The sequence below is a fragment of the Cnephaeus nilssonii genome (genome assembly GCF_951640355.1).
Source record: "Cnephaeus nilssonii genome assembly, chromosome: 13".
Lineage (NCBI taxonomy): Eukaryota > Metazoa > Chordata > Mammalia > Chiroptera > Vespertilionidae > Cnephaeus > Cnephaeus nilssonii.
Genome location: NC_137084.1, coordinates 9,211,436 through 9,238,820, shown reverse-complemented (window position 1 = coordinate 9,238,820; position 27,385 = coordinate 9,211,436). Strand labels below are relative to the sequence as shown.

The 27,385-nt window shown below is 53.7% G+C and overlaps 1 protein-coding gene across 1 annotated transcript in view; it reads left to right on the top strand.

Annotated features, from left to right (window-relative positions):
* Positions 1-2,042: 2,042 nt before the first annotated feature.
* The window catches only part of ABTB2 (ankyrin repeat and BTB domain containing 2), a 141,556-nt gene continuing 116,213 nt past the window's right edge, over positions 2,043-27,385 (top strand). Inside the window, exon 1 of the mRNA XM_079787400.1 lies at positions 2,043-3,404. Within this exon, the coding sequence (XP_079643526.1) occupies positions 2,522-3,404 (883 nt within the window). The 5' untranslated portion in view covers positions 2,043-2,521. The remainder of the gene's footprint in view (positions 3,405-27,385) is intronic.

Genomic DNA, 27,385 nt, shown 5'->3' with positions numbered 1-27,385 from the left:
AATTTGGCTGTGTTTCCCAGGTAACATTTTCATTTAATAACTTCCCTACTTTCAAGGGGCAGCACAACAAAAAGAAAAAAAAATAGCCCTAATCGGTTTGGCTCAGTGGATAGAGCGTCAGCCTGCGGACTCAAAGGTCCCAGGTTCGATTCCAGTCAAGGGCATGGACCTTAGTTGCGGGCACATCCCCAATAGGGGGTGTGCAGGAGGCAGCTGATTGATGTTTATCTCTCATCGATGTTTCTAGCCTTCTCTCCCTCTCCCTTCCTCTCTATAAAAAATCAATAAAATATATTAAAAGGAAAAAGAAAAAAATAGCTGGGGTCGGGGAGCGGTGTGGAGAGGTGGGAGGGAGGTGTGGAGGGGTGGGGAGGACCAAACATGAGGGAATTCATTTCCTCTAAACATCCACTAGAGGGCAACATTTGCCTTAATATTATATTTTCCCTAGTAAGTTTTAAATTGCATCAAATTTGTTTTCACACTTTGAACCCAATCACCTCCTTTGACTTCTTATCTCAATTCTACAAGATATAGTCACATCTTGTGTCCTCTGTTCATTTGGCCCCTGTGAACTTGTCTTTCCTATGACAGTACTTCTATCCTTGACTCCGTTCCCAGTTCCAACCACTAGGAGGCGATATTGCATAAATAAAGACTCGCAGAAGAAAAATTAAGCCAGAACTGCCAAAAAAAAGGGGGGGGGGGGTGGGGGGGGGGAGTTTCACAGGGAAAGGGCCATTAATTTAAGACGGAGTCAAACCAGACATTTCTAGTTCGTATCCAACTCACGGCCCAAGGTCAGAACTGGGCAAGATTCAGCACAAAGGCGCCATTCAGGAGCACGAAGGTTGACTTGGGGGAAACGCGTGCACCATCTCCTTTTGCGGTTCCCCTAGATGGGGCGTACGCACGTCCGTGCACGTGTATGTGGATAGTTACTGGGCAGCAGCAGGACGGAGTGGACTGGGCGTGAATCTGCTAGAACCAATAGCGCGCTGACTGGCCGCCTCTGCAGACGCCCTGAGACAGGTTTACAACGGCGCTGCTGGGAAGTCAGCACTCACCCTGCCCCCCTCCACCCCACCTTCCCCCACCCCGAGGAAACCAAGCCCTGGGGGGACATATGGCTCGCCCATGGGCGCACCATTTAGAGGTGGTGCATTCAGCCAGGTGTTCGAACTCAGGTCAGTGCTAGGGACATGTCTCACCTTCTCATTCCTCCTGTAATAACCCTACACACACACACATACTCGACCTTCGCACCCGACAGCGAGCACCATGGTCCAGACAGAAGTAGCAGGGGAGGTACGGACTCCTGGGACCCTCTCCCCGGAGCAATACTCGGAAAACTGCGTGTGTAATTTCAAGTGAGGGCGGGTGGATCACAGACCTCCTGCAGCCCGTCCATTTATCCGGTTCCAAGTTTAGGAGAAATTCTGTTCTGGATCGAGCCTAGATATAGCAATGCAAAGAACCTGACGGATTTGGGAGGCGGAGCAAGCCGGGGCGCCCCACCTCCTTCCAAACGCAGCTGGAGTTTCATCTCAGAAAACGGGAGGGGCTTGGAAGAAAGTCTGGAGGAGAAGTGGAGCGTCTGGGTTGGGCCCCCCTCCCCCATTCTCCGGTCTCCCAACCCCACCCCAGACCCACCCTTCCAAACGCTGGCGCCGGGGTTCGGCTGCAGAGGACTTGAAAACAAGGAGCTGCGAACGCCACCCCTGGGCGGTAGGAAGGCGGGCAGCGCACAGTGGCTTTTCTTTTCAATGTTTCTTTGAATCGTCAGCTCCCGGGACTAACGCTGGGACTCCTTCCCTCATCCCACCTCCCGCACGCCCTCTCGCTCTCTTTCTCTCTTCCCCCTCCTCCACCGCCACCCCGGCCGCGGCGCCCGACTCTCGGCCTCCGGCCCCGCCTCCGCCTCCCAGGGTTTTTCACTCGCCGCGGAGTGACATCTACATAGTGACCGCCCCTCTGAGAGATCATTGGTTCAGCCCCTGCCCGTAGCGGCCGATGATTGGCGGGCCGCCCCGAGTTATTTGCATGCCGGCGGCTGCGAGGTACCCAGCTGTGAGGCGGCCCGCGCCCCGCAGAAGTTTGCCCGGCGCTTCCTCGCCGGCTGGTCCCGGACTCGCGCCGCGCGGAGAGCCGCCTCCTTCTGCCGCCGCCGCCGCCGCCGCCGCCCTGTTCTCTCGGGGTTCCTTGTCTGCGGGGACAGACGCTCCGCTTGCGGGAAGTTGAGGTGAACAAGGACGAGTGCTGAGGAGCAGCGGAGGGGGCCATTCCTGTGACAGCGTTGCGTCCCGACGCCGGGCGCGTGGGGCCCCGGCCCCGGCGAATCTCGCCCACCTCCCCGCGGCCGCCGGGCGGGCGGGCGGGCGATGCGGCCGCCGAGTCCCGCGGCGTCGAGAAGGAGGGCGCCCCGGAGAGTCTAGAAGAGCGTGTTTCTGCCACTTGGAGAAGGGAGCATGGAGTTGTGAGCGCCCCCCCGCTCGGCGAGGCCGCCCCCGGCAAGCTCCCCATGGCCGGGACGTACAGCTCCACTCTGAAGACGCTGGAGGACTTGACCTTGGACTCCGGGTATGGGGCCGGGGACTCGTGCCGCTCCCTCAGCCTCTCGTCCTCCAAGTCCAACTCGCAGGCGCTCAACTCTTCGGCGCAGCAGCACCGCGGGGCGGCCTGGTGGTGCTATTCGGGCTCCATGAACAGCCGCCACAACAGCTGGGACACGGTGAACACGGTGCTGCCCGAGGACCCCGAAGTGGCCGACCTCTTCTCGCGCTGCCCGCGCCTCCCCGAGCTGGAGGAGTTTCCCTGGACCGAGGGAGACGTGGCCCGGGTGCTTCGCAAAGGCGCCGGCGGCCGGCGGCTGCCCCTCTTCTCGGCCGAGGCGGTGAGGCGCCTGGCCGGGCTCCTCCGCCGCGCGCTCATCCGGGTGGCCCGCGAGGCGCAGCGCCTGAGCGTGCTGCACGCCAAGTGCACCCGCTTCGAGGTGCAGAGCGCGGTGCGCCTGGTGCACAGCTGGGCGCTGGCCGAGAGCTGCGCGCTGGCCGCCGTCAAGGCGCTGTCCCTGTACAGCATGAGCGCGGGCGACGGGCTGCGCCGGGGCAAGTCGGCGCGCTGCGGCCTCACCTTCTCCGTGGGCCGTTTCTTCCGCTGGATGGTGGACACGCGCATCTCCGTGCGCATCCACGAGTACGCGGCCATCTCGCTGACGGCGTGCATGGAGAACCTGGTGGAGGAGATCAGGGCCCGCGTGCTGGCCAGCCAGAGCCCCGACGGGGGAGGGGCCGGGGGCGGGGAGGTGTCCGCCGAGGCCCTGGAGATGGTCATCAACAACGACGCGGAGCTCTGGGGCGTTCTGCAGCCCTACGAGCACCTCATCTGCGGCAAGAACGCCAACGGTAAGCGCGCCGGCCCCGCCGAGGGGTTAGGGTGGGAGAGACCCGGGGGTGAATATTTTAGGAGGAAGCTGGTGGGCGTGCCCGGGCCCGAGAGAAAGCGTTTGATCTGTGGATGGACGAGTTCCTTCAAGGGCCCTTGCCCGAGATTGTGCTTCTGGCGACAGACTTTTGGAGGGTTGATCTCCACCCTGTGTCACTTTCTGGGAGCCGTTCGCGAGTTGAGCCTCCTGACCAAGCCCTTTCTGAACCCCTCTTGAAGGGACGCTTACTGCCCTGCGCTCTTGGCCTTGCTGGAGGGGACCTATAGGTGGCGTCTTTCCCGACAGCTGGTTCTGCCCTCCGGGTCTCTCCAGCCTATTCGTAGCAGCCAGAGGGTCCGAACTCTTAAGACCTGAGCCTTGGATAAGTGGGGTGGGAGGAAGGGAGCAGGCAGCCCCGGACCGGTGCTGCCTAACTGGGCTTTGCTGGGCTGAAGGATGCCCAGCGTCGTGGTGGGTTCTTAACCCTGTGTGCGCCCAGGGTGATGGAATCCGGGGATTCCTGGATCCTCTTCCCAGGAAGGGAACCATCCACTGGCTCACAGGGCCTGACTTTCCAAGCTGTCACCACCCAAGTGAGCAATTGATTAAAGCCCTGTGTTGTACTAAATGCACAGTCTTAAGGGTTTTTCTGAAGGAAACATGAACCCAGAGGACCCAGTAAACCACGAGATGGGGAAAAGGGGTGGGGGATGGGCAACTGCTTGGTGTCAAGACCGGGGGAAGAAACCATGGGGTAGTTGAATTTCTCTGAAGGATGATGACATGGCTTCCTGCAAAGGGTGGAAGGGAAGCACTTGACCTTCTCCCTAGCAAGGTTAGGGTGTGACACGCTCCACAGCAAACTGCCTAGCAGACTCCTATTTCAGGAGTCAGCAAACCATAAATTATTTAGAATGGTACTATGGCTAGTCATCCTAGCAACCTGATTGGAAGGCCATTTGGGGGGCAGCTTTCGGTGGCAAACGAGCATTCAGTGGAAGAGTTCCGCTGGGTACTGGAAAAGGCATACAGGGAGTTACATTTAAACTCCTGGTTTAACCTGAGCATACTAGCTAAAATTTAAAATTAGCACTTAGTGTTCCCGTCTCTATTCTTAGCACTTTCTACGTTAACTCAGGTCATCCTAGCAACCCTATTAGGTGAGTACCTATAGTGTTATCCCCATTCTACAGATGGGGAAACTAAGGTACCCAGCGGTGAAGTAATTTGCCTAAGATTACACAGGTGTTAAGTGACAAGAGCTAGAACGTGAACCGAGGCAGGCTCCAGAGTTCAAGCTTTTAGCCACTGGAGAAAAGGAAAGAGCTTTGTTTTTATTAGCCCCAGTTCCAAGGAGAGCAGTCGACTTCTTAGGCCTCGTTGTAGGCCAGTCTGTAGGTGTTAGCATGGCTGACTTTGACTTCCATTGGTTTTGTTTTTAATTCCGGCACGGCCAGAGATGCCTGGAGTGGAAGAGCGTTTGCCTTTTAATTTTCCTCCTCTTAGGTCAGAGTTTAGGTCAGTCCGGAATCTCAGCTGATGATATCACAGCTGCTAATTGTGCTTTGCCCTCCAGGTTTGTGGCATCAACACAGGGAACACCTCCCGGGGAGGAAGTGTGGAGGGCAGGGGGATTTCCATCAGTTGTCATAGCCCAGGGGAAGAGTTCTGAACTTCTGGCTGAGGGGAGGCCCGGGCTGAAAGTCCAAGAAGTAAAGACTCCTCGGAGAGAAGACTGAGGCCCTAACCCCATAAACCAAACTAGAAGGAAGGTGGACTGATCGGTGCCCAACAAACAAAAGAAAACAGACACATGCCCTTCACCAACCAGCTGGCGCCCTGCAGCTCCAGGAACTTCTCAGGGTTTCTAACGACAGATCGAGGCTCGACAGATGGAGGCTCGTAAGGGCAGTTGCCTCTCTAGGGTCCCCTGAAAATGCAGAGTGACCAGAAATGGCTAAAACATGGGTGTCTTCCACAAAAGGGCCATTTCTTATCTAGTGTCACCACTCCTTGGGATTTTCTCGATTTGACCTCCTCCCTACCTCTCTCCCCCACCCCAAGCAATCCTTCTTAAGTGATGCTGGTCCGGACAGCACAGCTCCCTGGACGGCCCGAGCAAGCATGTCCCTCTGTGCACTCCCTGGTCCCCAGGGAACTCCCTTGCAGGCGGGGTGACGATTCACTTCCACTTAGTAACATGGATGCTCATTCTTTATACATGAAAACCTGGAGGTGGCCTCCGTCAACAATAACTAGGCTGATTTATTGAGTCTCCATAGACCAAGTGAAATGAATGTTTAGTAGCGGAGCAATGAATTACTTATGCCTGAAAGCTGACTTCAAGAGGGGAAGCTTAAACTGCTGAGGAAAGACACGGCGAGATCCAAACCTTTTTTACGCAAAAATAGGCCCAAGGCCCGCAAGGTTCCCTTTGACACAGCTGAAGACTAAGTGGGAAATGGCTGCCCATGGGAGGGAGAGGGCTGGTTCATCTTCTAGTCCTACTGGTCTTCCCTTGAAATTATGCATTTATTGCTGTTGTGCCTGCTAATTCTATAGCATGGGCACATGCCTTGGGCTCAGCTATATAGGGCTCTTAAACTTTTAATGTGTTCCAACCAGGACTTTAAGGGCCCTATGCCTGTCCATTACCCAGAGTGCTGGACAAATATGGTTTGCTCACCCCGAGATGGGCCATAAAAGTCCTGTAGTGTTTATAAAACATGATCTCATAGCGCAGCAGGGAATTATATGTCACTTGCTCACTTGGTATCGGTGTCCGTGTTCCCAGGACAGTGCCATTAAGTGATGATATCTTTGTGGCTTCCTTATGGGAGGTGGAGAATCCACTGGAATGGAGTTGTATTTATAAAGACGGAGTTGGCAGAATACAGAAACCCCTCTCATTCCCTCTCACTCTCTCATCCCTGTATGCGAGTTGGATGCTGCTCCTCACTTCTGGGTTCCTTCTTGGCCGTTTTTTCTTACTCCTCTTTTATGAGTTCGCAGGGCACTTGAGAAAGTTCTCTTCAATTCTGAGGCTCCGGGTTAAATGATGGGATTTTTGGTGAGAACAGTCTTACTCCAACACAGCAACCAGGATGGGCATGAGTGGCAAAGAGTGCAGATTTTGGGATCACAGTGAGGGTTCGAAGCTCATTTCTGCCATTTATATGAGTGGCCTGGGGCAAACGTCTTAACCATTCTAAGCCTCAATTTTGTTATCTGTAAAATGGGAGATAATGACAGCACCTAACTCGAGGTTTGCATGAGGATTAGGTGAGATCAGAGATTTAAGGATCATAGCACCTAGTAAATGCTCAGTGAATAACAACAGTTCACTCAACAAACATTTATTGAGCCCTGGCCCTGTGCCCTCCACTGTTAAAAGTGCTGTGGATTAAGTTGGTGAAGAGAGAGAAAGGGTCCTCCTCTCACGAAACTTACAAACTAGTGGAGAAGACAAAAAAATAAACAAATAGGGGTATGCTCTTTTATCAGTAAGTGTTACTTAAAAAAAAAGAAAGAGAGAGAGAGAAAAGGCCAAGGAAACAGGATAATGTGACTGGGGCTAATTTAATGCCAACCCAGGCAGGCGCCTCTGCAGTTCCATTAGCAATAGGCGATATATCAAAACTACCGCTGTCTCAGTACCTCTAGGCAAAAAGCCGTGACTGAGAACGTTCCTGAACTATTCAATTATCAGCTGAGGCAAATCCTACAAATGGCTGCAGCCGAGGCATAAGAGGGCTGCATCTCTAGCAGGGATGAAAACTCTTCCTAGTTGTAGGACCCAGTTAGCGAGGAGATTATGGGATGGATCGCCACTGAGATCATCCACAGAAGGACCAAGGGTGAAGGGAGCTGCTAGTTGCTGTTTAATCAGTTTCCACACCTGGGTAGTCTGAGGGAGGAGGCCAGTTTCCCATCTCGGACTATTTTATTGAAGCCAAGGATGGGGGGAAGGAGGGTAAAAGTGAAACAGAGCAAGCTTTGGAAATGAAAACTTATCTACCCCCGCCCCCCCCCCCCCCCCCGAATGTCTGAGAAATGCAACTCAGCCTTATGCAGTTAGAGGAACAGGTGGGGTTCTGCTTCCTCTAGGGAGCGTTCCCTGACTCCACCCCTGCCGGGAAGAGCCACCTCTCCTGGCATCTCCACGGCACCCAGCACCCAGAGCACATTCTGGAACCATTTCCTGCTGTGTCTGTCTGTCTCTCGCATCAGACTGAGCTCACGGGCGTCGTGCCTCCCTGTGCCTCCCACTGTTGGACAGAGTGGATCCTCCATAAACGTTAGGCAGTTGATGGCGCATCCCATACAGAACGTTTAATTCCAGAAATTGAATTTGAAAGCCCTCTACCCCTTGGAAGAACCTTCCCTGCTTTCCACCCTGGCAGGGAATGTCACATTCTTGATGAATAGAGGTAGAGTTGGGGGCGGGGGAGGGGGTGTACCCAAACCACAGAGACATCATTCAGCCTTTTGATATCCTAATTTCTAGCAGGGTACCCCAGGCCAGCTGTGATGAGTAAGTGTAAATGGTGAGGGGGATGCCTTCAGTGTGAGATGCCCAAAGCGGGGGTTTCATCGAAGTCTAATAGGCCAATGACAAATCCACAGGAGGGCTGAGTTGAAAATCAGAAGCAGTCAGTTCTCCTAAGAATAGCAATCCCAGTCCCTCCTTGCCGGCAGAGCTGCCCCAGAGGGCAATTCTGCTGCTGACTATTGCTCATCGGAGGCGTGTCTGTGTTCCTCCCCACCTGCCTCCAATCTGAGAACAGAACCCAGGCACTCCACCGCTGAGACATGCCGGGGCGCAGCAACAGCACCCCAGGGTCTGAAACAAGCCAGAGGCACTTTGCTGCTAATCCCCGGGTTGGTGCTTATCCCACCTCCCCATCAGCATCTGCCTCATAAGGTTTGGACAGTGGGTGGATGCTTTGGCTTCTGTGTCCACACTTCTACAGCTATAATAACAGGTCCCGTCTTGGTGCAACACCTCGGACTGCTTGTCGTCTCTGCTCTCGCCGGGTCCCCACAAAAATCCAGTGAATGGAATGCCCTCTCACAGAAGGGTCTCCGGGAGCCCCGACTTCACAGCTCAGTCATGGCCGGGCCAGAACCAAGTCCCACATTGCTCAAGCCCCAGGCCTGTGTTGGTTTTGTGTGTGTGTGTGTGTGTGTGTGTGTGCGTGAAGAATCATGAAAACAAAGGTGGTGAAGAGCAGGACAGCATTTGACCCTCTTCCAGTGGTGGTGAGGGTCAAACTCGTAGCAACAGCAGGATTTATTATAGATCTTGTCCATGGCTGGCTGTGCCCGGGCCCTTTAAATCCAGTAGCCCAGTGAATCTTCACAACCACAGCGAAGACCAGCCTTCCTCCGAAGGCCGCTGTGCTGCTGTTTCAGTGTTGCTTGCCGGCCGGCCCAGAGTGTGCCCTGGAGGTGGCATTGATTTTGAGGAGCCATTATGGCTGCTCCTGAGGGGGCAGGGAGCTCTGCTGCCCAGGGAGGGCCTTGCGAGTGTCAGCTGCTGGGTGGTCAGTAAGCTCAGTGAATGGAGAGGCTGCAGACTCCACTGTGGGCATCTCCTCCCCGAGGGGCGAGTCAGCTCCGGGAAGGTGGACACACCCCTGGTCTCGGGAGCTCTGGCTCTGGAGTTGGCAAAAAAGCCTTTATGAAGTCTGTGTTAGGTCCCAAAGGGCACGTCACTCCATTTTCCCACCACGAAATGAGGGGTCAGGACGGTTGCGCTTGGTGCATACGAAGTGCTCCGGGGAGGTTAGCGCCGCTGCCGGCCGGTTTAGAGTTCAGAGCTCACAGTAAGGGTGTCATTCCTGGCTCCCTCCCTCCTGAGCCGTGTGACCCTGGGCAGGTGGCTTAACGTCTGTGCCTGTGCGGGAGTTGCTTCCTCTGTGGCGGGATTTCTCAGCCTGGTCCCTGCAGACGTTTTGGACTGGATCCTTTCTGCCGTGGGCCTGTCCTGTGCCTTGTGGGGTGCTCAGCAGCATCCCGGCCCCTCCCTCTCCTGAAGCCTGTCTTGACCATCAAACATGTCACACGTGTCCTGGGGGGCAATATCGCCCCTGGTTGAAAAGCACTGCCCTAGAGCAGGACTAAAAAAACTACCCAACTCATAGGATGGTTGTGAGAATTTAACGAGTCTCTATAAGGGGCCTTGCACTGTGCCTGGCGCACAAAATACTAATTGGAATTATTGCTGTATTTTTGCAAACTTGTGTTGGATGCACTGGTCGTGCTTGCTTTTGCCACAGCGGGAGTCTCCAGTGCAAGGGAAGGATCATGACCCAAATCCCAGGGTGACGAGTCTTCGTCACAAGGCTTTCCTTGGTGACGAATAGGAGGAAGTTGCAGACTCCGGAAAAAGCACCCTGCTCCTTTATGGCTCGGTGGCCCCCACAAGGAAGCAGCAGCTGGCAGGGGGCCCTGAGATCAGGCCCCTCCCTCCGAGCCCGTGCCCTCCCCGCCAGGATGATAGCGACAGTGCGAACCCGAAGCCCCAGGCCCCAGGGAGCTGGGGTGGATATCGGACCCCGCTTGTTGCAGCTGCCAAGCCCAGAGCCCCAGGACGGCAGGTGTTTTGTGTTTTGCTGGCCTGTCATGTAAACACACTCTGTGGTCGTCTTGCTTGTTTTAAAAAAAGGGCCTGCATGGTTTTGCAACTCTGGCGGTATATTTGGAGCTGCATGCCGATCTGGGAGGAGAAGCTTAAGAAACACGGCCCACGTGAGCCTGGGAAATGCCACGCTGGCCACATTAATCAACCACTTACCGAGCGCCGGCGGCGTGCGGGGCCGTGGAGACCGTCTGGAGGAGGACCAGCTCGGATCCTGCCCGTCAAGGAGCTGAGCATCTAGTAGGGAAAGCAAAGCACATGCATGGGTCCTTAACGAGGAAGTGTGTGGTCCCTGCGTTCAGACGCCAGGGGCAGTGCCCACAACCTGCCCTGCCTACGTGCCCCTGCCCATCGCGGCTGCTTTTCATCGGCTATTTCATTTCCTCTTCCCACGCCCCTCTGTGTGGTAGATAGAGTGTCCGTCCCGTCCATGGGGACCTTGAAGCTTTCAGAGCCCGGAGAGCTCGGAAGGGAGGCAGGAGCCCGGGGTGGGCTCCGGGGAGGAGGTGGCCCCTGAGCCGTGGGATAGGGGCCGGGGGAGCTGTGACAGGGAAGGGAGGTGGCGCAGAGAGCAGGGAGGCTTCCAGAAAGAGGGAAGCCGTGTGAGCAAAGACCTGGAGCCAAAGTGTGTGTTCTGGAAAACAGCAAGTTACCCCGTTGGGCTGGAAGGTCCAGGCCTCACAAGGCAGAGGAGCAGGGCAGATAAGACAGTCGAAGGAAAAACTTTCCCACATCTTTTATCCAGATGTTGCGAGGCCTGCCAGAGTGCAGGAAGAGAGTTTTCCAAAACTTATTTTTATAATTCAGAAATTTAGTGTGTCTGCTCCCCAGCTCATCTTAACCACAGTCCCAGACCTCCCATCACCCCTCTTGTTGATTGAAAGCTTGACCTCAAAAATGCCCCAGCCCGCTGCCCTGGCAACGCCAGTAAATGACAGAAGGCTCTCACCGAGCAGACTCGGGTGGGGAGGGCACGGAGAGCGAGGCTTCGATCAGCTTTGCTGCGTCTGCCGACTTTGGCTTCTGACTCGGCATTTCTTCCGGGGCCCCGAACGTTAGCATTTCAGGCCAATGCAGCCCCCAAACGGGACGAAGCTCGGGGCTGACAAACTCATTAAATGAGGCCGTTGGATGGACTTTTGCCAAAGCCAGGAGTCTCGAACATGGAGGTGGAAAGGGACAGAAAGCAGGATGCAGTGTGAGGGCCCCAGAACCTTCTTTGTGTATAAGACCGACTTGATACATTCAGGTTCCAGTTTTGAGTTTTGGAAAAGAGCAGCTCAGTTCTCAGGGAGGATGAGTCACTTTCTAATTCTCGGCGAATGTGTTCCCAGAGGACTGATAACGAGGACCTCAGTCATGCTAAACGTTCCCGATTGCGGACCCACCTTGTAGCACACGCCACCGGGCTTGGACTTCTTAGGATCCAGCAGAATTCCACCGACAGGAATAACATGTGAGAGATCGTCACTGGCTTAGCTCATAACCTGGGTGTTAGTCCTTTTCCTGACCCTACTGTTACAAAGGCATTTGCTTGTCACTTGCAAAAGGGACATCTTGAACATTTTGCAAAAATACATCTGCAGTCGTTTGTGGTTCATAATTTCTCAAAGTGAGCCAAGGTTGAGGGGCGGGGTCAGGCCCACGATGGAAAAATTAAACAAGAAAGCTGAACTTGGAAATACCACAGATACAAGGTTAGCGGTGGGGGAATTTAAATTGGACCACGAAGAGTCTAAATGGGCCTTTCAGTGCATGAAAATCATCCCTAAAACTGAGGCCAACCTTTTGTGGAAAACTTAAAAATAAAAATAAAAATAAAAAACTTAAGTCTCTATCTTTTAAAATACGAAAATCGGTATTTGCTGTTAGGAGAGTTGTTAATAAACACAAGCCGAGGCTCACCCCCCACACCGAGGGGGTGTGCACAAGCGTCTGGGACAGTCGGTTCAGAGAGCGAAGAATTTGGATCCAAAAGTTCTGGGTCGGAAGTTGGCCTCTCTCTGACCCGGAGAGAATAACGGCATCGCCTTGGCTCTCTGCTCCTTCCTCTGTGGTGTGAAGAGGTTGGGCCAGATCTTCCAAGGGCCCTTCTGTCTCTGATAATGTTTCGAGACCCCACATGGACACTGTGAAATCATTTCCCTGAAGCCGAGCCCTGTCATTAGTATCCTTGGGAAAGAAACACCCCAGATGGAGCTGGCCGTGTTCTCCGAAGACCTGGCTGGGTTGTAGGACTAAACGCCATCCTTTTTTATATTGGGATTAACTGTGGTTATTGTACTTAGAGTCCCCCCCTCCCCGCCCCTCGTCAGAAGGATGAGTTCTGTCCACTCTTGGCCGACCTAACGCTTGGGCGCTCGACAGCTGCGCCCAGGCCCTGCAGGCCTGCGCTGCGGTGAGATTGGCTCCGAGGTGACTTCATCCCGCCGGTGTTTGAAGCCCGCCTACCCAGACTCGGGTATTTATAGCAGGGGAGCAGCTCAAAAAAAAATAAAAAATTAAACATGCTACACCCTTCTCTATGCCGTGTGGGACAGAGACAGGCATTGTGAGGCACGCGGGAGGCAGGGCTGGGGAGCCCAGCGGGATGTGTTTAAACGCTGCTTGTTGCAGTTGGCAGGGCCACTTTTTCAAAGAGGAGGGAAGCCAGGGACTCTGAAGCCTGAGACGTGGAGCTCGAGGTGGATGGGCCCTGAGCCCTCGTCACTTCACAGTCACCACGTTAGAGCGGGGCTGGGGGAGGTCCCCATGGCAGGCTCGGTAAAGGGGGTGGCTTGTCATCCCTCTTCTCCACGGCGCACCCACCCTCCCAGGGAGTCCCCATGTTGAGAATTAAAGTGGCCTGGAGAAGGCAGAACAGACAGCCCCAAACAGTGGTTTCTGTGCAAACCAGGGGCCTGGTGCTGCTGCTTTAAATGCATCTCAGCCACTGAGTACGTCAGGCTGCACGGGGGACACCGTTTGGAAGGAAGCTGCTCGCAGCTGTTCTGGATACAGTCCTCCCAGGACGGGCGGGCAGGCCAGAGCTGTGCGGGGACCCAACTCGGTAGCAGGTGCGAGGGCCCCCGGGGTCGGGGGGAGCTGCCTCTGAAGAGGCCTCCCAGCAGCCCCGCCTGTCCGGTGGGTGCCTGTGAAGTATCCCAGGAAGGGCCACTGTGTTTCCCACCACCTGGATCTCAGAGGAGACGGATGGTGGTGACAGCGGGAGGTTCTGGAGATGAACAGGGGAGAGGCCCCGAGTTTAGTTTGGGGTGCATCTACTTGCCCATTCAGCAGATCCTTACGGAGGACTGGCTGTGCACCGGGCACTCGTCCAGGTCTTGGTGATAGAACAGTGAATGAAAGAGACGCGAAGGCGAGGAGGGTGAGGCCGATGGGTAATGAGGAAGAGCAAGGCACGCTGGAGGACTCACAGTGAGGCCAGCCCGGCCAGGGAGACAGCGTGGGGCAGAGGGGACAGCCAGGCCTGGTGGGTTCAGGGACGCCAGGGTGGCGGGTGGGGAGAGCGTGGGGTGCAGGGAGTGTAGTAGGAGATGTGATTGCAGAGGGAATGGAGGGGTGACTCATCAGGTGGGGCCTCGTTGACCATCATGAGGTTCCTTGGCTTTAATCCTGAGTTCTGCTGGGAGCCACCGGAGAGCCTTCAGCACAAAAGTGGCCTGATCGGAGTTGCACTGTAGCAAGCTCACCCTCTCTGCTGTGGTGGAACGGGACTGTAGCATTGAGTGGCAGCAAGGTGACGGCTCAGGAGGCTTTGCAATCATCCAGGTGAGAAAGCACAGAAGCTTGGACCAGGTGTCAACCACTTGGAAGCGGGAGGGATGAGAGAGGAACTCATATGACACCAAGGGTCGTGGTCTCAGCAACTAAAAGAACGAACAGCTGTTGACTGAAAGGGGAACAGCCATGTAAGGAAGACACAGGATTGAGCCAGAGGCCCGAGTGCGAAGTTGGTTGCTTGTCTCAAACTTCATACATTGCAGACCAGTAGTTTCATTGCTAGCTTTACCCAGTGGCCAGGTAAGTTTCTATTGAATGAATACAAAAAACATTTTACGTAAGTGTTAAAGGCACACTTTAAGATTAAATACCCATCGCATTTTAAAGTTATTTTATTATATGTTCTTACAAGCTAATATCTTTTTAAAGTATGATACGTTGTAAAACACTGTGTCATATGCAGTGAGAATTCTCGTGATCCGTCTGCAATGTGTTAATAGAGAGAGAGTTGTCAAGAAGGAGGTCGGCCTCCAGGTCTCCTCGGCTGGGAGGAAAGGGCTCCTTGAACGCGCTTAATCATATGATGGATTGAAGCACTGCCCTCCTTGGTCCTACCCGAGGGTCGGCATGGTCCGGCAGGCCTGGGTAGGGCCTGGGGCAGGAGAGATTTAATTTTCAGCCTTATAATTCTTTGGTTGATGGCCTTCAGAGACTCGGAATATTGCTTTCTAGCCAGCAGCCTCTAATGGAGGTCATCAAATCTGTGGTTTCCTGTCATTAGCCCGGGGTCTGTTTAATTGGGCCCAGTTGTTCTGTGGCCCCCTGGGACTTTGTGCGTGTGTCCTTCAGTTCTGGGAAGGCAAGACGCCTCTTTCAGGCGGCTTCGGATGCCTGGATGTCAAGTCTAGGTCAGAAACTTAGCCAGGAGAGCCTTGGTGGGTGCTGGGAGAAGGCCGGGGGGCCCTGGGGCAGTCTCGGAAAGGCGTTGGGAGTATCCAAGTGCTTGATGCTGGTTTGGCTTCGGCTGCTCAGAAGGGGAATGGTGACAGGCTGGCTCAGGGGTGGGCCATGGGAGGGTTACCCCGGCCTGACTGCCAGCTGCTTAGTCTCTGAACCACGTTTTCTTCTTCGGTTTAATGGGTTGACCTGGTTCCTGTCTCACAGAGTTGTTTCAGTGACTCTTAACCCTGGATTCACATGAACTCTCTACACAGAGAGTTTAAAAAAAAAAAAAGTTGTTTGTATGTGTGTGTGTGTGTGTCTTAAGCCCTCGCCTCCAGAAATTCTGATATGTACGGTCTGGAATGGGGCCCAGACCATGTGGGTCGAGTTCTTGCGGGAGTCTGGGCTCAGGGTGCTCAGACATTCGCTGTTACTAGTGGTGAAAGAGTCATTGTTCAGGAGCGCTCATCTCTGCCTCACGGGGCGGGTGGGAGGGCGGGGAGTGACTGTCCCCCCCTCACAGCTGTGTTGCTCTGGCTCGCTCACCTGGAGGGATCACGGAAGAAACACAAGAGAAGCCTGATTCGTTAGGTTTGCTTGGAAAGGGCAGAGAAAGATCTAGAACGGCAGTGGCACTATATAATGTACTCATCCTGCTGGTAAATACGGTGGGTACTGTTAACTCATCTTTAAGAGGAAACTGTGGCATGGAGAGGTGAACAGGCTCAAGGTCACGCAGCCACTACGAGGTAGAGACTGTAATCGAACCCAGGCAGCCTGACTCCAGATTCCCTAACCTCCAGCGTGCTGTGTCCCCTCCCCCGCCCCCCCAGCCGGAGAAACCAAGACATCTGAGTTCTCGACTCTGAGGGCCAGCGCATACCTACCATGAGCCTTTACAGAGCACCCAGGCACACGCCCTGTGCGGCACGTGGGCTTTTTTACTCCCATTTTATAGTTGCAGAAACTGAGGCTCAGAGAAGTCCACCAGGGGACATCACCAGTAAATGACTGCAGGATTCAAGCCGAGGTCTCTTGGGCTCCAGGAGTCCTCACTCGCCCCGCCGCCTCTGTCCTCCCCTGCTCCTGTCCTCCGGAGTGGCCTGGGTGGGGATGAAGTGTATGCAGCGATTTCCTGAGCGGAGAAATGAATGGGTGAGAGGAGCTGAAGCAAGCCCGTCCCTCACTGCGTCCGAACAACCGAGCCATTTAGGTGCCTTAAAATAGTAACACCGCCCAGTGGGGCGGCCAACCTGGCCGGCCTGCGGGCTGCGGAGGCGTGGGTATTTGTTTCGCTGCGTGTTTTAAAGATAATCCTGGAAGCTTCTCTTCTGTGGGTGTGAATGAAAAAATAACCTCCGAGAGACTGTGTTGGCTGCTTAAAATAGTTCCAGAGGAAGAGCGTTTGGAAGCTGTTCGCTCCCCGAGTCTATTTCCTCTCCATTTACGACACCTTCGAGAGTGCTGGGCCTCTTCTTGTTGACTCTTCTGGCTTCTCCCCTCCGCCAGATTTTAGCCCTTATGCCATCAACCGCCAAGGGAGTTTTGTCACCAGAAAAAGTGACAGCCGTTTCCAAGTAATTGGGGGGGGGCTCTCTCCACATTTAATTTTGTCTTTTCCAAAGAAAAGGAAAAAAAAATGAGGCGAGGCCACTTGTGTTAGAACGGGCCATTTGTGTTAGAACGGGCCATTTCTCTCTCCCAGCGACGAAGGTTCCAAGATCACAGCAAGGATGCTTGCTCTGGGGCGAGGAGAATTGATCATGTGGTTCATTCACACTAAGGCCTGTCCTGGGAAGTACGGGTTTTCTTGCAGCCTTCACCGCGTGGTGCCCAGGAGACCTGACCTGCCATGGGTGAGGGGGGCTGCTGTGTCCAATCCTGCAAGCCTCTAGCCACGTGAGGGCTCTTTCCATGTTCATTTAATAAAACTCAGTAAGGTTAAAAAATCATTTCCTTCGTCACGCAAGTCACATCTCTCGTGCTTGCTCGTCACGTGAGGCCGGTGCCTCCCACACCGGACGACACGGTGGCAGAACTTCTCCATCGGCGCCGACAGCTCCGTGGGACACACGCCTTAGAGGGGGTCAGCGCGCGGTCACGGGGCCAGCCTCCTGGGTTGTCACAGGTCTCCACATCTCAGCCATTCCCCAGGCTCGCTCACAGGCCTCTGTTTGCAGCAACAAAAAGATGAATGGAAGTGGAGACAAGGCCGTTGGTTCCTGTGGCTCTAACCTCTGGACCCTTAACACGGGTTCAGGATTTACGGTTTCCAAGCTGCACGGCCTCGGGCAAGTCGCAGCCCCTCTGGAGTTGTTTTCTCGTCAGGGAAATGGTGATTTAGAAACACCTCGGAGGGGTTTTGTGAGGATTAAGCACAGTGACCAAATATGTATAAAAATACTTTGCAGGGGGCTGGCCACATCGTAAGAGCTTACATGTGTTACCGAGTTTTCTATGCATTCTCTCACTTGAGCCATACAGACAGTATCCTCCAGAGGTAGGCACTGGTGCGACCAGGTATTTTCAGGAAGATGGATCGGGCTTCCAGGAGTGCTGTGGCTACTGTCGCTGCTACTGAGTAGGACTTGGACTTGAGTCCTCCTTTTTCCCCTCCAAGGTTCTCCTTGCCTCCTGGCTGTTGATTGGCCTTTGATAAGCCAGAGGATGTTGGTTTCCGTGACCTGGGAGCGCTCGTGAGCTCACGTTCATGCAGGGGCTGCCGGTTCCTGCCACCCCCGGAGGTGAGCTCTTTTCAGAGGGGTCTGGCCTGAAGCTGGCCTGTCAGCATCCACTTGGACAGCTGCCACCAGCAGAGCCACTGCCCGAGTTGGTGGCTCCTTGGAATTGGAATTTTACCCAGGAGGTTAAGGTTTTTTAGTGCTTCCCATGCCCTGCGGTCCTTTCACATCCTTCGCTTTGAGAAATGAGCCCAAGAGAGCCCTCAGTGGGATCCTGGCAGAGGGTGGCTTTGAAAGGAGTGTCCCCTGAGAAGAGAAGGGCCAGGAGGGGACTCTCGGATGGGTAGCAGGATCTGAGAGATGTTTGCTCATACTGGGAACCTGACGTCAAACCCTGTCTCCACGACTCACTTCCCTAGACTGTACAGGTAATTATTGAACCTTTCTGTGCCTTAATTTTTCCATCTGTAAAATGGACATAATACTGGAACTTGCCCAGCATGGTAGTTGTGAAATTAAATGAGAGGATGGGGGCAGGGGGGAGGAGGGGAAGGCAGTTAGCTCAGGGCTTGGCATATAGCAACCCCCAGATAGAAAATGTGGGTGCCACACTCATCATCCTTGCGTCCAGGCCATGGTATTGGTCCTTTCACATCTTTCATGTGTCGTTTGCATTTTCTACCTGAGGGTGTATTATGTGTCAATCAGAAGAAGTGAGTCAGAGGATCTTCGCTCTTTCATGTGAACATCTAAGTTAAATTGTGTACCGTGGGCCTCCACGTGGTCTTTCCCCTCCTTCCCTTCGTTTTTTTCCTTTCCAGGGATGATGGGGGTGAATCTATGCAGTTGTCATTTTAGTACCTTACAAGGTAACCACCAGCCCGCTGCCCTCCTGCTGGTCTGGGCTGTGTCCCCGGCACCACCCAGCCCAACAGTGTAATCAGAGCTGGATTGTTTCTGTAGGATTAGTTTGTGGTGTGAAAGGCCCATGCAGTTATGTAATTGCCACTCTTTTGCCCACACCCAGAATGTGCTAAATCTGCCCCTTGCAATGAAAGCCAAATAGCTTGGAGCCATTTGTAGGGAATCCGACTATTTTCACCACAGCTGCTACCAGAGATGGGCTTAAGTCGGGGGACAGACGAGGCCATGGAGAAACGGTGAGGTCCCTACTTTCCTTCTGCAGGTGGGTCTGCTGAGGGAGGTACCAGCCTCCGAGACGAAGGAAGGGTGTGGGGCCAGGGTGTTGCACTGTGGGTGGTCACTTGTGTACCATGGGCCCCTCGGCGGGGCCTCCCAGGCGGACAAAACCATGTCCTTTGTGCGGCTTCCCTGGCGCTGACAGATCGCTCCTGGTTAATGGGCAACTCGGACGCTTCTTCGTAAAGAGTTGCTTTGTTGGCTAGGCATGCTGTGCTCTCCACCATGTTCAGCATGGCCCCTCACCCCTCCAAAGGACTGTGTGTGTGTGTGTGTGTGTGTGTGTGTGTGTGTGTGTGGTGGGGGTGTGCACGCACATGCATGCGCATACATACGTACCTGTTACATGAGCCCACACATATCCTCCTCCTCCTTAAAATGCAGAAAATTCTTTTTTTATATATTTTTATTGATTTCAGAGAAGACGGGAGAGGGAGAGAGAGATAGAAACATCAACGATGGGCGAGAATCATTGATCGGCTGCCTCCTGCATGCCCCTACTGGAGATTGAGCCTGCAACCCAGGCATGTGCCCTTGACTGGAATCAAACCTGGGACCCTTCAGTCCGCAGGTCGATGCTCTACCCACTGAGCCAAGCCAGCTCGGGCAGGAAATGCTTAACTCGGTCATTTCCAGGCCTACCAGGTTGCTGAAACATCTCGAGGCACATCGTCTAAAATGCTTGAAACAGTGCCTGGTATTTAAGTGGCCGGAATGTCGGCCATTATGGTGATGATGAAGTGACGACTATTTGGAGTGGGAGGGAGTCTTTGGGGACCCTCCTGGTGGTGTGATGAGGGAGCCCACTCATATGTGAGGTGAGCACACCGAGTATTACAGCCGGAAGATCAAGGGGCTTTGGCGACACATCTGGGTTTACCCCGGCTCCGCTGACTTTTTAAAGTGTGATACTGGGCAAGCCCCTCCGCCTGTTCGTCTTGTTTTGTCCTTTGTTCTGTAAAGTGGGGGTGACAGCAACACCTGCCTTGTGGTGGTGTAAAAGCGAAATGCAGACATGTAAGCAGAGCTGCTCACAAGGTACCCGGGCTCAGCTGGCAATGGATGAAGGGGAGGAAAACCAGGAGTTGCATGAACCTTAGCAGTATCCTTAAGCAGGGGGGTAAATCAGTCTCAGGAGATTGCATTCAACAGGATACAGATTTTATGAGGTTAAATTTGAAAAATGTCCCGAAGGGCATCTCACAGGCACAGCAAGCACTGTGTGGAGGAGAAAGTGAGGGGCTGGGAAACCCTGCGCTGGCTGTGTTGTGTGGGGAGAGGGGGAGGGATGAGCTGGGGGCGAGAGGAGGCTGTGGTTAAGTGGTAGAGGCTGTCGAGGCCCTCGCTTTTGTTTTGAAGGTGAAGCCACACCGTGATCGTGTGCACCTGAAGTTAAAGTCCGGCTGGTTCTCAGTAGGTGTATTGATCCGTGTATGGTTGTTATTATCATCCCGGGAACCCCCTGGATCACGCCAGAGGCCACCAGCGACGCCGTTGCGCTTCCCTGTCATCGGTGCACAACGCCCCCAGCCTGTGCTCTTGGGCCTCCGCCAAGTGGCCCCCACCCAGAGCCCTCGGGACAGCTGGGACCTTGAAGGTGCCTTGTTCTCAGGTCGGTGCAGGGCTTGGGCACACGCTCCCGTGTGTCAAAAGGAGAAGAACAAAGACGGGGTTGTTCGTGCCCTCGCCGTGCCAGCTCTCAAGGCTTTCATTAGAACTGAGTTAGGAACCTTCGTGCTCGCCAGGGGCCTGGCTTTCCCAGGGAAGGAACCGTGTGGGTTGGACCTGGTGGTGTTTGCCTTGGTCTGAGCTTAGACCTCTCTGCCTTCGCTGCCGCCCCCGAGCAGCGAGCGTGGCCTTGGCCTGTGGCTTCGCTTTACCTGCAGAGTTCCCTGCCCTGACGGAAAGGGGAAGCCTGGGGGGCGTTTGAGACACCATCCGTGTGCATCCAGGTCCCCGGCATCGGGGTGCAAACCATCCTCATGACCTCCGCTCTCCTCTGCATTTCACACAGGAGAGGAGGTAAGAGCACAGGCTTTTTTGTTTTTGTTTTTGTTTTAATGTATTTTTATTGATTTCAGAGGGGAAGGGAGAGGGAGAGAGAGAGAGAAACGTCAGTGATGAGAGAGAATCATTGGTTGGCTGCCTCCTGCACACCCCCCCACGGGGGACTGAACCCGCAACCCGGGCATGTGCCCTTGACCAGAATCGAACCTGGGACCCTTCAGTCCGCAGGCCAATGCTCTATCCACTGAGCTAAACCAGCCAGGGCGAGAGCACAGGTTTTGAAGTGATGGAGACCTGGTTTCAGTTTGGGGACCCCTCACTGTGTGGTTTGGGGTAGAGGCATGACTTGTTCTTCCTGATTTTAAATTGCCGCGTGTGAAGTGCAGGATCTTAAACGTCGTTCGGCTTGATGAAGGTTTACCAGGCGCACACCTGTGTAACCTCCCCAGGTCAAGATCGAGATCCACCACGCTCCCATCCCAGCACAGCCCCTCACGGCCCTTCCCTGATTCTGACTTTTGTCGTCATCCCTTAGTTTCGCCTGTTTTTGTGGTTTTTTTTTAACTTCTAGGGGTGGGTACATTATCAAACCTGTCTGAGCCTCGGTTTCTTTATTTTGAAATGTAACATTGCGATCCTCGTGTCGCTGCGTTAAGAGAAACGAGACAGTAAACAAGACAGCGCGTGTAAACTGTTTGGAGAACAGCATGTAATCGGGTAAAGCCGTTCGTTGTTTATCATTGTGGTGTTTGACTTCAGAGCCTTTGCCTGCTTCTCACCTGGAGACGCAGACCTTCTCCCTGGGGCTGACTGGGGTTCCTGTGTGTCCCGTGCCCTCCGTGCCCTGGGACCCACCGCACACACTTCTGCGATTGTCCCACCCGTGGCTTTCAGGGTTTCTTACTGAAACCAGTTCTTCTTGCTCAATAAGGCAGCGGAAATGGGCAGGAAAGCGGAATTCTGCTGCCCTTGCTTCTCTTTCAAAGAGGGTCTGTTTGCTCTATTAGCAAAGTCAACAGAGGCCTTGCTGCAGAGCTGGCTGCGCGGGGCCTGCTCTCCAGGGGCGGGGGGGGGGGGGGGGGGGGTGCCCTGGACACGGGATTTGCCCAAGTGCCAGGTTTCAGAAGCAGGGGAGTAGCCACCTCTTCCACTTCCTAAAAACAAAAACAAGCAAAACAACAACAAGAACCAGTCCTCCACTGTGGTTGCCTAAAATGCTCCGATTATCATTGAATCGATACCTTAGGTCAGTGGTCGGCAAACTGTGGCTCACGAGCCACATGCGGCTCTCGAGCCACGGTTTGCCGCTCTGTTGACTCATGAGTTTGCCGACCACTGACCTAGACTCTCGATTCCAATAATTACAGGCTGTTGTTGTGCCTTGTGATTGAGCCCCTATCCCAGTGGTCGGCGAACTCGTTAGTCAACGGAGCGGCAAACCGCGGCTCTCGAGCCGCAGTTTGCCGACCACTGCCTTAGGTCGAGGGGGAGCATGAGTATCGAGTTGAGGGGTGGGGAATTTGTGGTGGGGGGGAGCATACTTGAATGATGTGTCCCTTTGACCTTAATCTGAATGGTTTTTCTCGTGTCCGAGAAGGTAGAACTTGTCCCTGGTGGGTGCCAGTGGAGAAACGGGAGGCGGAGTGAGGTCGCGAAGGCCAGTCCCCTGCACTGTGCTGTGGTCTAGGGCGAGATCTGCCCACAGGCCGTGCTGCACCCATTTCAGAACACCCACTCGAGGTCAAGTGTTGTGTGAGCACACAGGTGAAAAGTTACAGTCCCTGCCCTTCAGGGAGAAGCTGGGGAGCAAGAATTAAAAACGCATTCGTACTGCAGCCTTTTATGGGCTAACCTTGGAAGCCCAGGGCCCCTAAACCAGGTTGGGGCACAGGCCTGGGGTTATCACAGGCCTGGGGGTGGGGTCCTTTGGGTTGAGATCTGAAAGAGAAACAGAAATTAGCCCCCCGACATCAAAAACATGAGACGCCCATCAGTGTGACCTTGGGACACTCAGGAAACACATTCCCAAGGATAACCTCTGTACACCCCGTAAATGAGATTTTGTATTGACTCAACTACTTGACACTTTAAAAAATTTTTTTTCTTTATTGATATGTGTCCTTATCACCCCATTGCCCCCCCCCACCTCCCCCCCACTCATGCCCTCACCCCCCTGTTGTCTGTGTCCATTGGTTAGGCTTATATGCATGCATACACGTCCTTTGGTTGATCTCTCCCCCTTCCCTCCACCCTCCCCTACCTTCCCTCTGAGGTTTGACGGTCTGATCGATGCTGCTAATGGCAAGACCATTGATTTTTAGCCCAGCAACCTTACAGCCCCTCTACCCTGAGCCGTGGAATTTTGAATACTACATGGGTCTGGTACGAGGCTTTCGTGTCCCTGGGAGATGGGTGAGAGGGGCTGGTGGGAGATCCACTTGTAAACAGAAGATTTTATTCGTAAGAGTTTATGAGCAAGAGCGTAACCCTGCCACAGAGCCAGAAGAGAGAGAGACGTTTGTTATGGAAGAAGATACCCGCTTGGCATCCCTCTCGCGGCCAGTCGTTGCGTATGGGGCCGGCACGCCAAATTTCTCCAGTTACCATGGGACCCAGACTTAGACAGGAAATCATGGTAGGATGGGAAAGGGTCCAAAACACACACGGCTGGTATACAGGCCGCAGTTAGAAAAGAGAGTCCGAGAACAATCTATTTTCCCGAACGAGGACCGCGAGATGCAATGGGGTTGTTTTTCCAAGACTCCTTACGTTTTATGGACCCGATTTTCAAGCTTTAATTTTTTCCACATGAAGCCATACTCGGGTTATTTGAAGCGGCCCCTTTTGTGCGTTTGCGGGGAGCACTTCTGAGGCTTGTTCTGTGTGTTTTCTAGAGCTTCCAAACTGAGAAAGCACCCACGTCCCTCCAGTCCGGGGGGCGGGGAGGGGGGTGCTTTCCTCGCACTGGAGGGTCTCTCTCTGGTTTTTCCCGGCCGCCCCGCGGCTGTGAGCGGCTGTGGAAACCCGGCGCCCCCTCGTTTTATGGGATGTGTGAGTGGAAACGGGGAGGGGTCCGCGGTGAGGCGGCACTCCTCACGGCTGGGTTTCTTGGAAATCTCTGCTGCCAAGCCCAGCAACTGAAACTTCTCATTCATAAAGCAGCACATTTTCATCCTGCCTGTGAAGTTGTTAAAAGAAACTGGAAAATCAGGAAGGGCTCTGAACTTGCACTTTTGCAGATGTTGCTCTGGAAAAGTTCAGAAGGGGCCTGGCTGTTCGTAGCTTGGGAACCGCGCCAGGCCTCCAGGGGCCCGCGGATAAGTCGCTATGGATAGCGTTTTGCGTGAGCAGCCCCGATAAATTTCTTGGGGAGTGCGCTAAACCGTTGATGAAATGACAGTTATGGGGTTTATGCGCCTGTACCCACTGACAACTCACTCTCTCTCTCTCTCTCTCTCTCTCTCTCTCTCTCTCTCTCTTCCTGGTCAGGTATAAATTTATTGGTTGAATTCATTTCATTGAGTTTATTGTCTTGGCCACACACTTGGACATTATCGTCATGGCCAGTTTAGGAGTGAGAGCTGGTGACGATGATACTCTCTAGTATGGGCACAGTGCTTTGTGGTTTTTACACGAGACTTTCACATTCTTTCTCGTTTGATCTCACAACCATGATAGCTAACACAATTGGGTCTTTACTCTATACCAGTGGTCGGCAAACTCATTAGTCAACAGAGCCAAATATCAACAGTACAATTGAAATTTCTTTTGAGAGCCAAATTTTTTAAACTTAAACTATATAGGTAGGTACATTGTTATTAACTTAATCAGGGTACTCCTAAGCTGGCCTTTCTAAAAACTCAAGGGGCCAAAGAGCTGCATGTGGCTCGCGAGCTGCAGTTTGCCAACCACTGCTATATACCAGGTATATTGCTTAACACTTTACAAACTTGACCTTCTGTCATCCTTAAAAACCACCCTTTGGCCCGGCCGGTGTGGCTCAGTGGTTGAGCGTCAACTTAGGGTCGCCATTCGATTCCCGGCCAGGGCACATGCCCAGGTTGCAGGCTTGATCCCCAGAGTGGAGCATGCAGGAGGCAGCCGATCAATGATTCTCCCTCATCATTGGCGTTTCTGTCTCTCACTCCCTCTCCCTTCCTCTCTCTGAAATCAATAAAAACATATGTATTTTTAAAAGTTCTGTATCAAGTCACTTTTCAGGTTGCAGATACATTTCAAGCTGATTAAAGCAAATGGGCTTATTCAGAAGTCCTGAGGGAAGGTCGGCTTCAGGGCTTAGGGGGTGTCTTTGGGACCCTGCTTTCTCTTGTTTACTCCCTCCTCGGGGTTCTGCACCCGGGTTGGCCACCTTCTCCAGCAGCCTTTCTCTTGTGATTATAAACTGCCTGCAGCAGCCCCAGCTTTCAAGCCTGATAGCAAAGGAAGCAGGTCAGCTTCCGGGAGGGCTCAAACACAAGTCCCAAGGCGAGTCTCCTGGGCTCTGATTGGCCCACCTTAGGTCAGGTGCCCACCATTGAATCAATCGGTCGCAGGAGGCCAGCAGCTGCTACCCACGCTGGGAGCGAGGACTCGGGAGCATTCATGGACTGAGAACCCTCACTGGGCTGTGGATAGAAGAGGAAAGGATGGTTGCTGTGCAGACAAGACGCTGGGGCTGGGGCTGGGGGTGGACTGGGAGGTCCAGAGGGAAAAGGAGAATGGAAAAGCCAGTCTTAGAGACAAACACCTCTGCCACATTAGGCTGGGCAAGGGTAACTTCTTTATTTGAAGAGAGTTTCAACCAACCATTAATGAGAACAAGAAGCTCATAAGTATCTTTTTGTCGCAGCTGTTAAAGCAATTATTATTTATGATAGTCGCTGATTTCAGTGTATATTTGTTCTGAGGTAACCTTCTCTGGACGAAAAGCACTTCTTTTGAAGGCATCATAACTATTCCGATTATAGGGAGAGAGTCGTTTACTAGTAGGTCCTAACTAGCTGGGAGCTGGGCTCATTTCTCTCATGAAGATAGAAATGTAATACCTTAAATTATGCCAGATGAATTGAAGTGCCACTTCTCTTTTCTTCCCATCTGTCTCCAACTCAACGGCCCCTTGGCCTGCTTCACGTTTTAGTGAGACCATTCGCTCCAAGCTGCGTGTTGTCAAACATCAGACACGTTCATCTCACAGATCCTTGTTTTCAGTCCGCCGCAGATGCCGCCGGGCGGTGTGACACGTTCAGAGACCACAGGCTTTCATGATCTTGGATGGCTTGGTGGCCAATTTGCTGTTTATTTCAGAACTAAGCCAGACAAGGAGGGGTGTTATTCAGTGTTCCTTTCGAAGTGCCTGCAGCTAACTAGATCCAGAGAGTGGGAATGTTTAGCCAACAAGGGTTTCTTGAACGCCCGCCCTGTGGCCGGCATCTTGTAGGCACCATGGAGGACACAAAAGGGGCGGTTTCTACCCTGGAGCAACGCGTGATCCCGTGGCAATCATCCTAGGGACTGTTTATTCAGCAGAGACTCTGTGCCGAGGACTTGGCATCCGTTGTTTCATTTCATCATCACCCCCCCCCCCCCAGTAGGAGGGCAGAGGGAGCAACAGAGGCTTGGAGAGGGGAAGCCACCTGCCCCAAGCCGCCCCGCAAGCACACGGCAAAACCAAAGCCCCCCTCCCTCCCCCCCGTGTCTGGATGGAGACGGTCATGGCAGGATTTCTCACCGTCAGAACACGAGTTCTCCCCTGATAGCAGACTTCATCACTCAGGAAGCCGCAGCCGGGGAAGAAGGAAGGTTGCCTGCCTGCCGAGGCCCAGGCCTGTCCAGAAGGAGGGCACTGGGTGGGCCTCCCGCCAGCCCGTGCGACCCACTGTCCCTTCCATCTGCCCGACTTCTCTGACTCCGAGCTGTTGTCTGCAGCCCGGGCCGCAGTCAGATCCTCACTCTCGGACTGGGCGGAACCGGAGTTGTCCGAAGGCTGCTCGGACCACCGTGATCTCAGTATTTTCACACCCTGTACAGGATGACACGTTGGAGAGCGCCAGCAGCGTGGGGGTTGGAGGTGTTAAACAGACGGTGAGGCGTTGGGGCTGGGAGGCCAGCCGGCAGACGGAGCGCATCCTAGCCATACACATACTCCGCTGGCGGCTGTTTAACCCAGACTCGGCCAAGGGCGTAGAAGCAGAAAACACAATCCAGAACCCGTTCTCCTGGGCAAGATCACTTGGTTTTTAAAGTTTTGTTGTTGTTGTTTTTTTCTATATAGTTTCTCTTGGGAGAAATATATCTAGGAGAGAGGGAGGAGTGGAAGTAAGGGAAATTTTTTGCCCCGGATTTTTAACAACAGGGTGGAGAGCCCCATGTATAGTATGATGCTATAGAGTTCGTTGAGAATGTACCCCAAGGAACAGGGGTATACTCCTGGGCTGTGGATGGCTTTCTCCAGCAAGGCCGCTGACTCCTGTCACTTTTGGGATTGCTCTCCCTCAAAGCTGACTGAGATGGGAAGGGAACTGGGAGTGAGTGAAGAGGAAACTGAATGTACCTGGGACTGGCAGTGAGAGCCAGGCAGCGCCTCTCCGGCCGCTGTGGGCGATGGGGTCCTCAGGGGGCGGAGAGAATCTTCCCACCCATCACCCACTAGCAACATCATCTTCTCTGGTGCTTTATTTAAAAGCCAGCTGTGTAATGTCCCTCTTTATCACTAACTAGAGGCCCGATGCATGAAATTCATGCAAGGCGCTGGGCCCTCGCAACCCC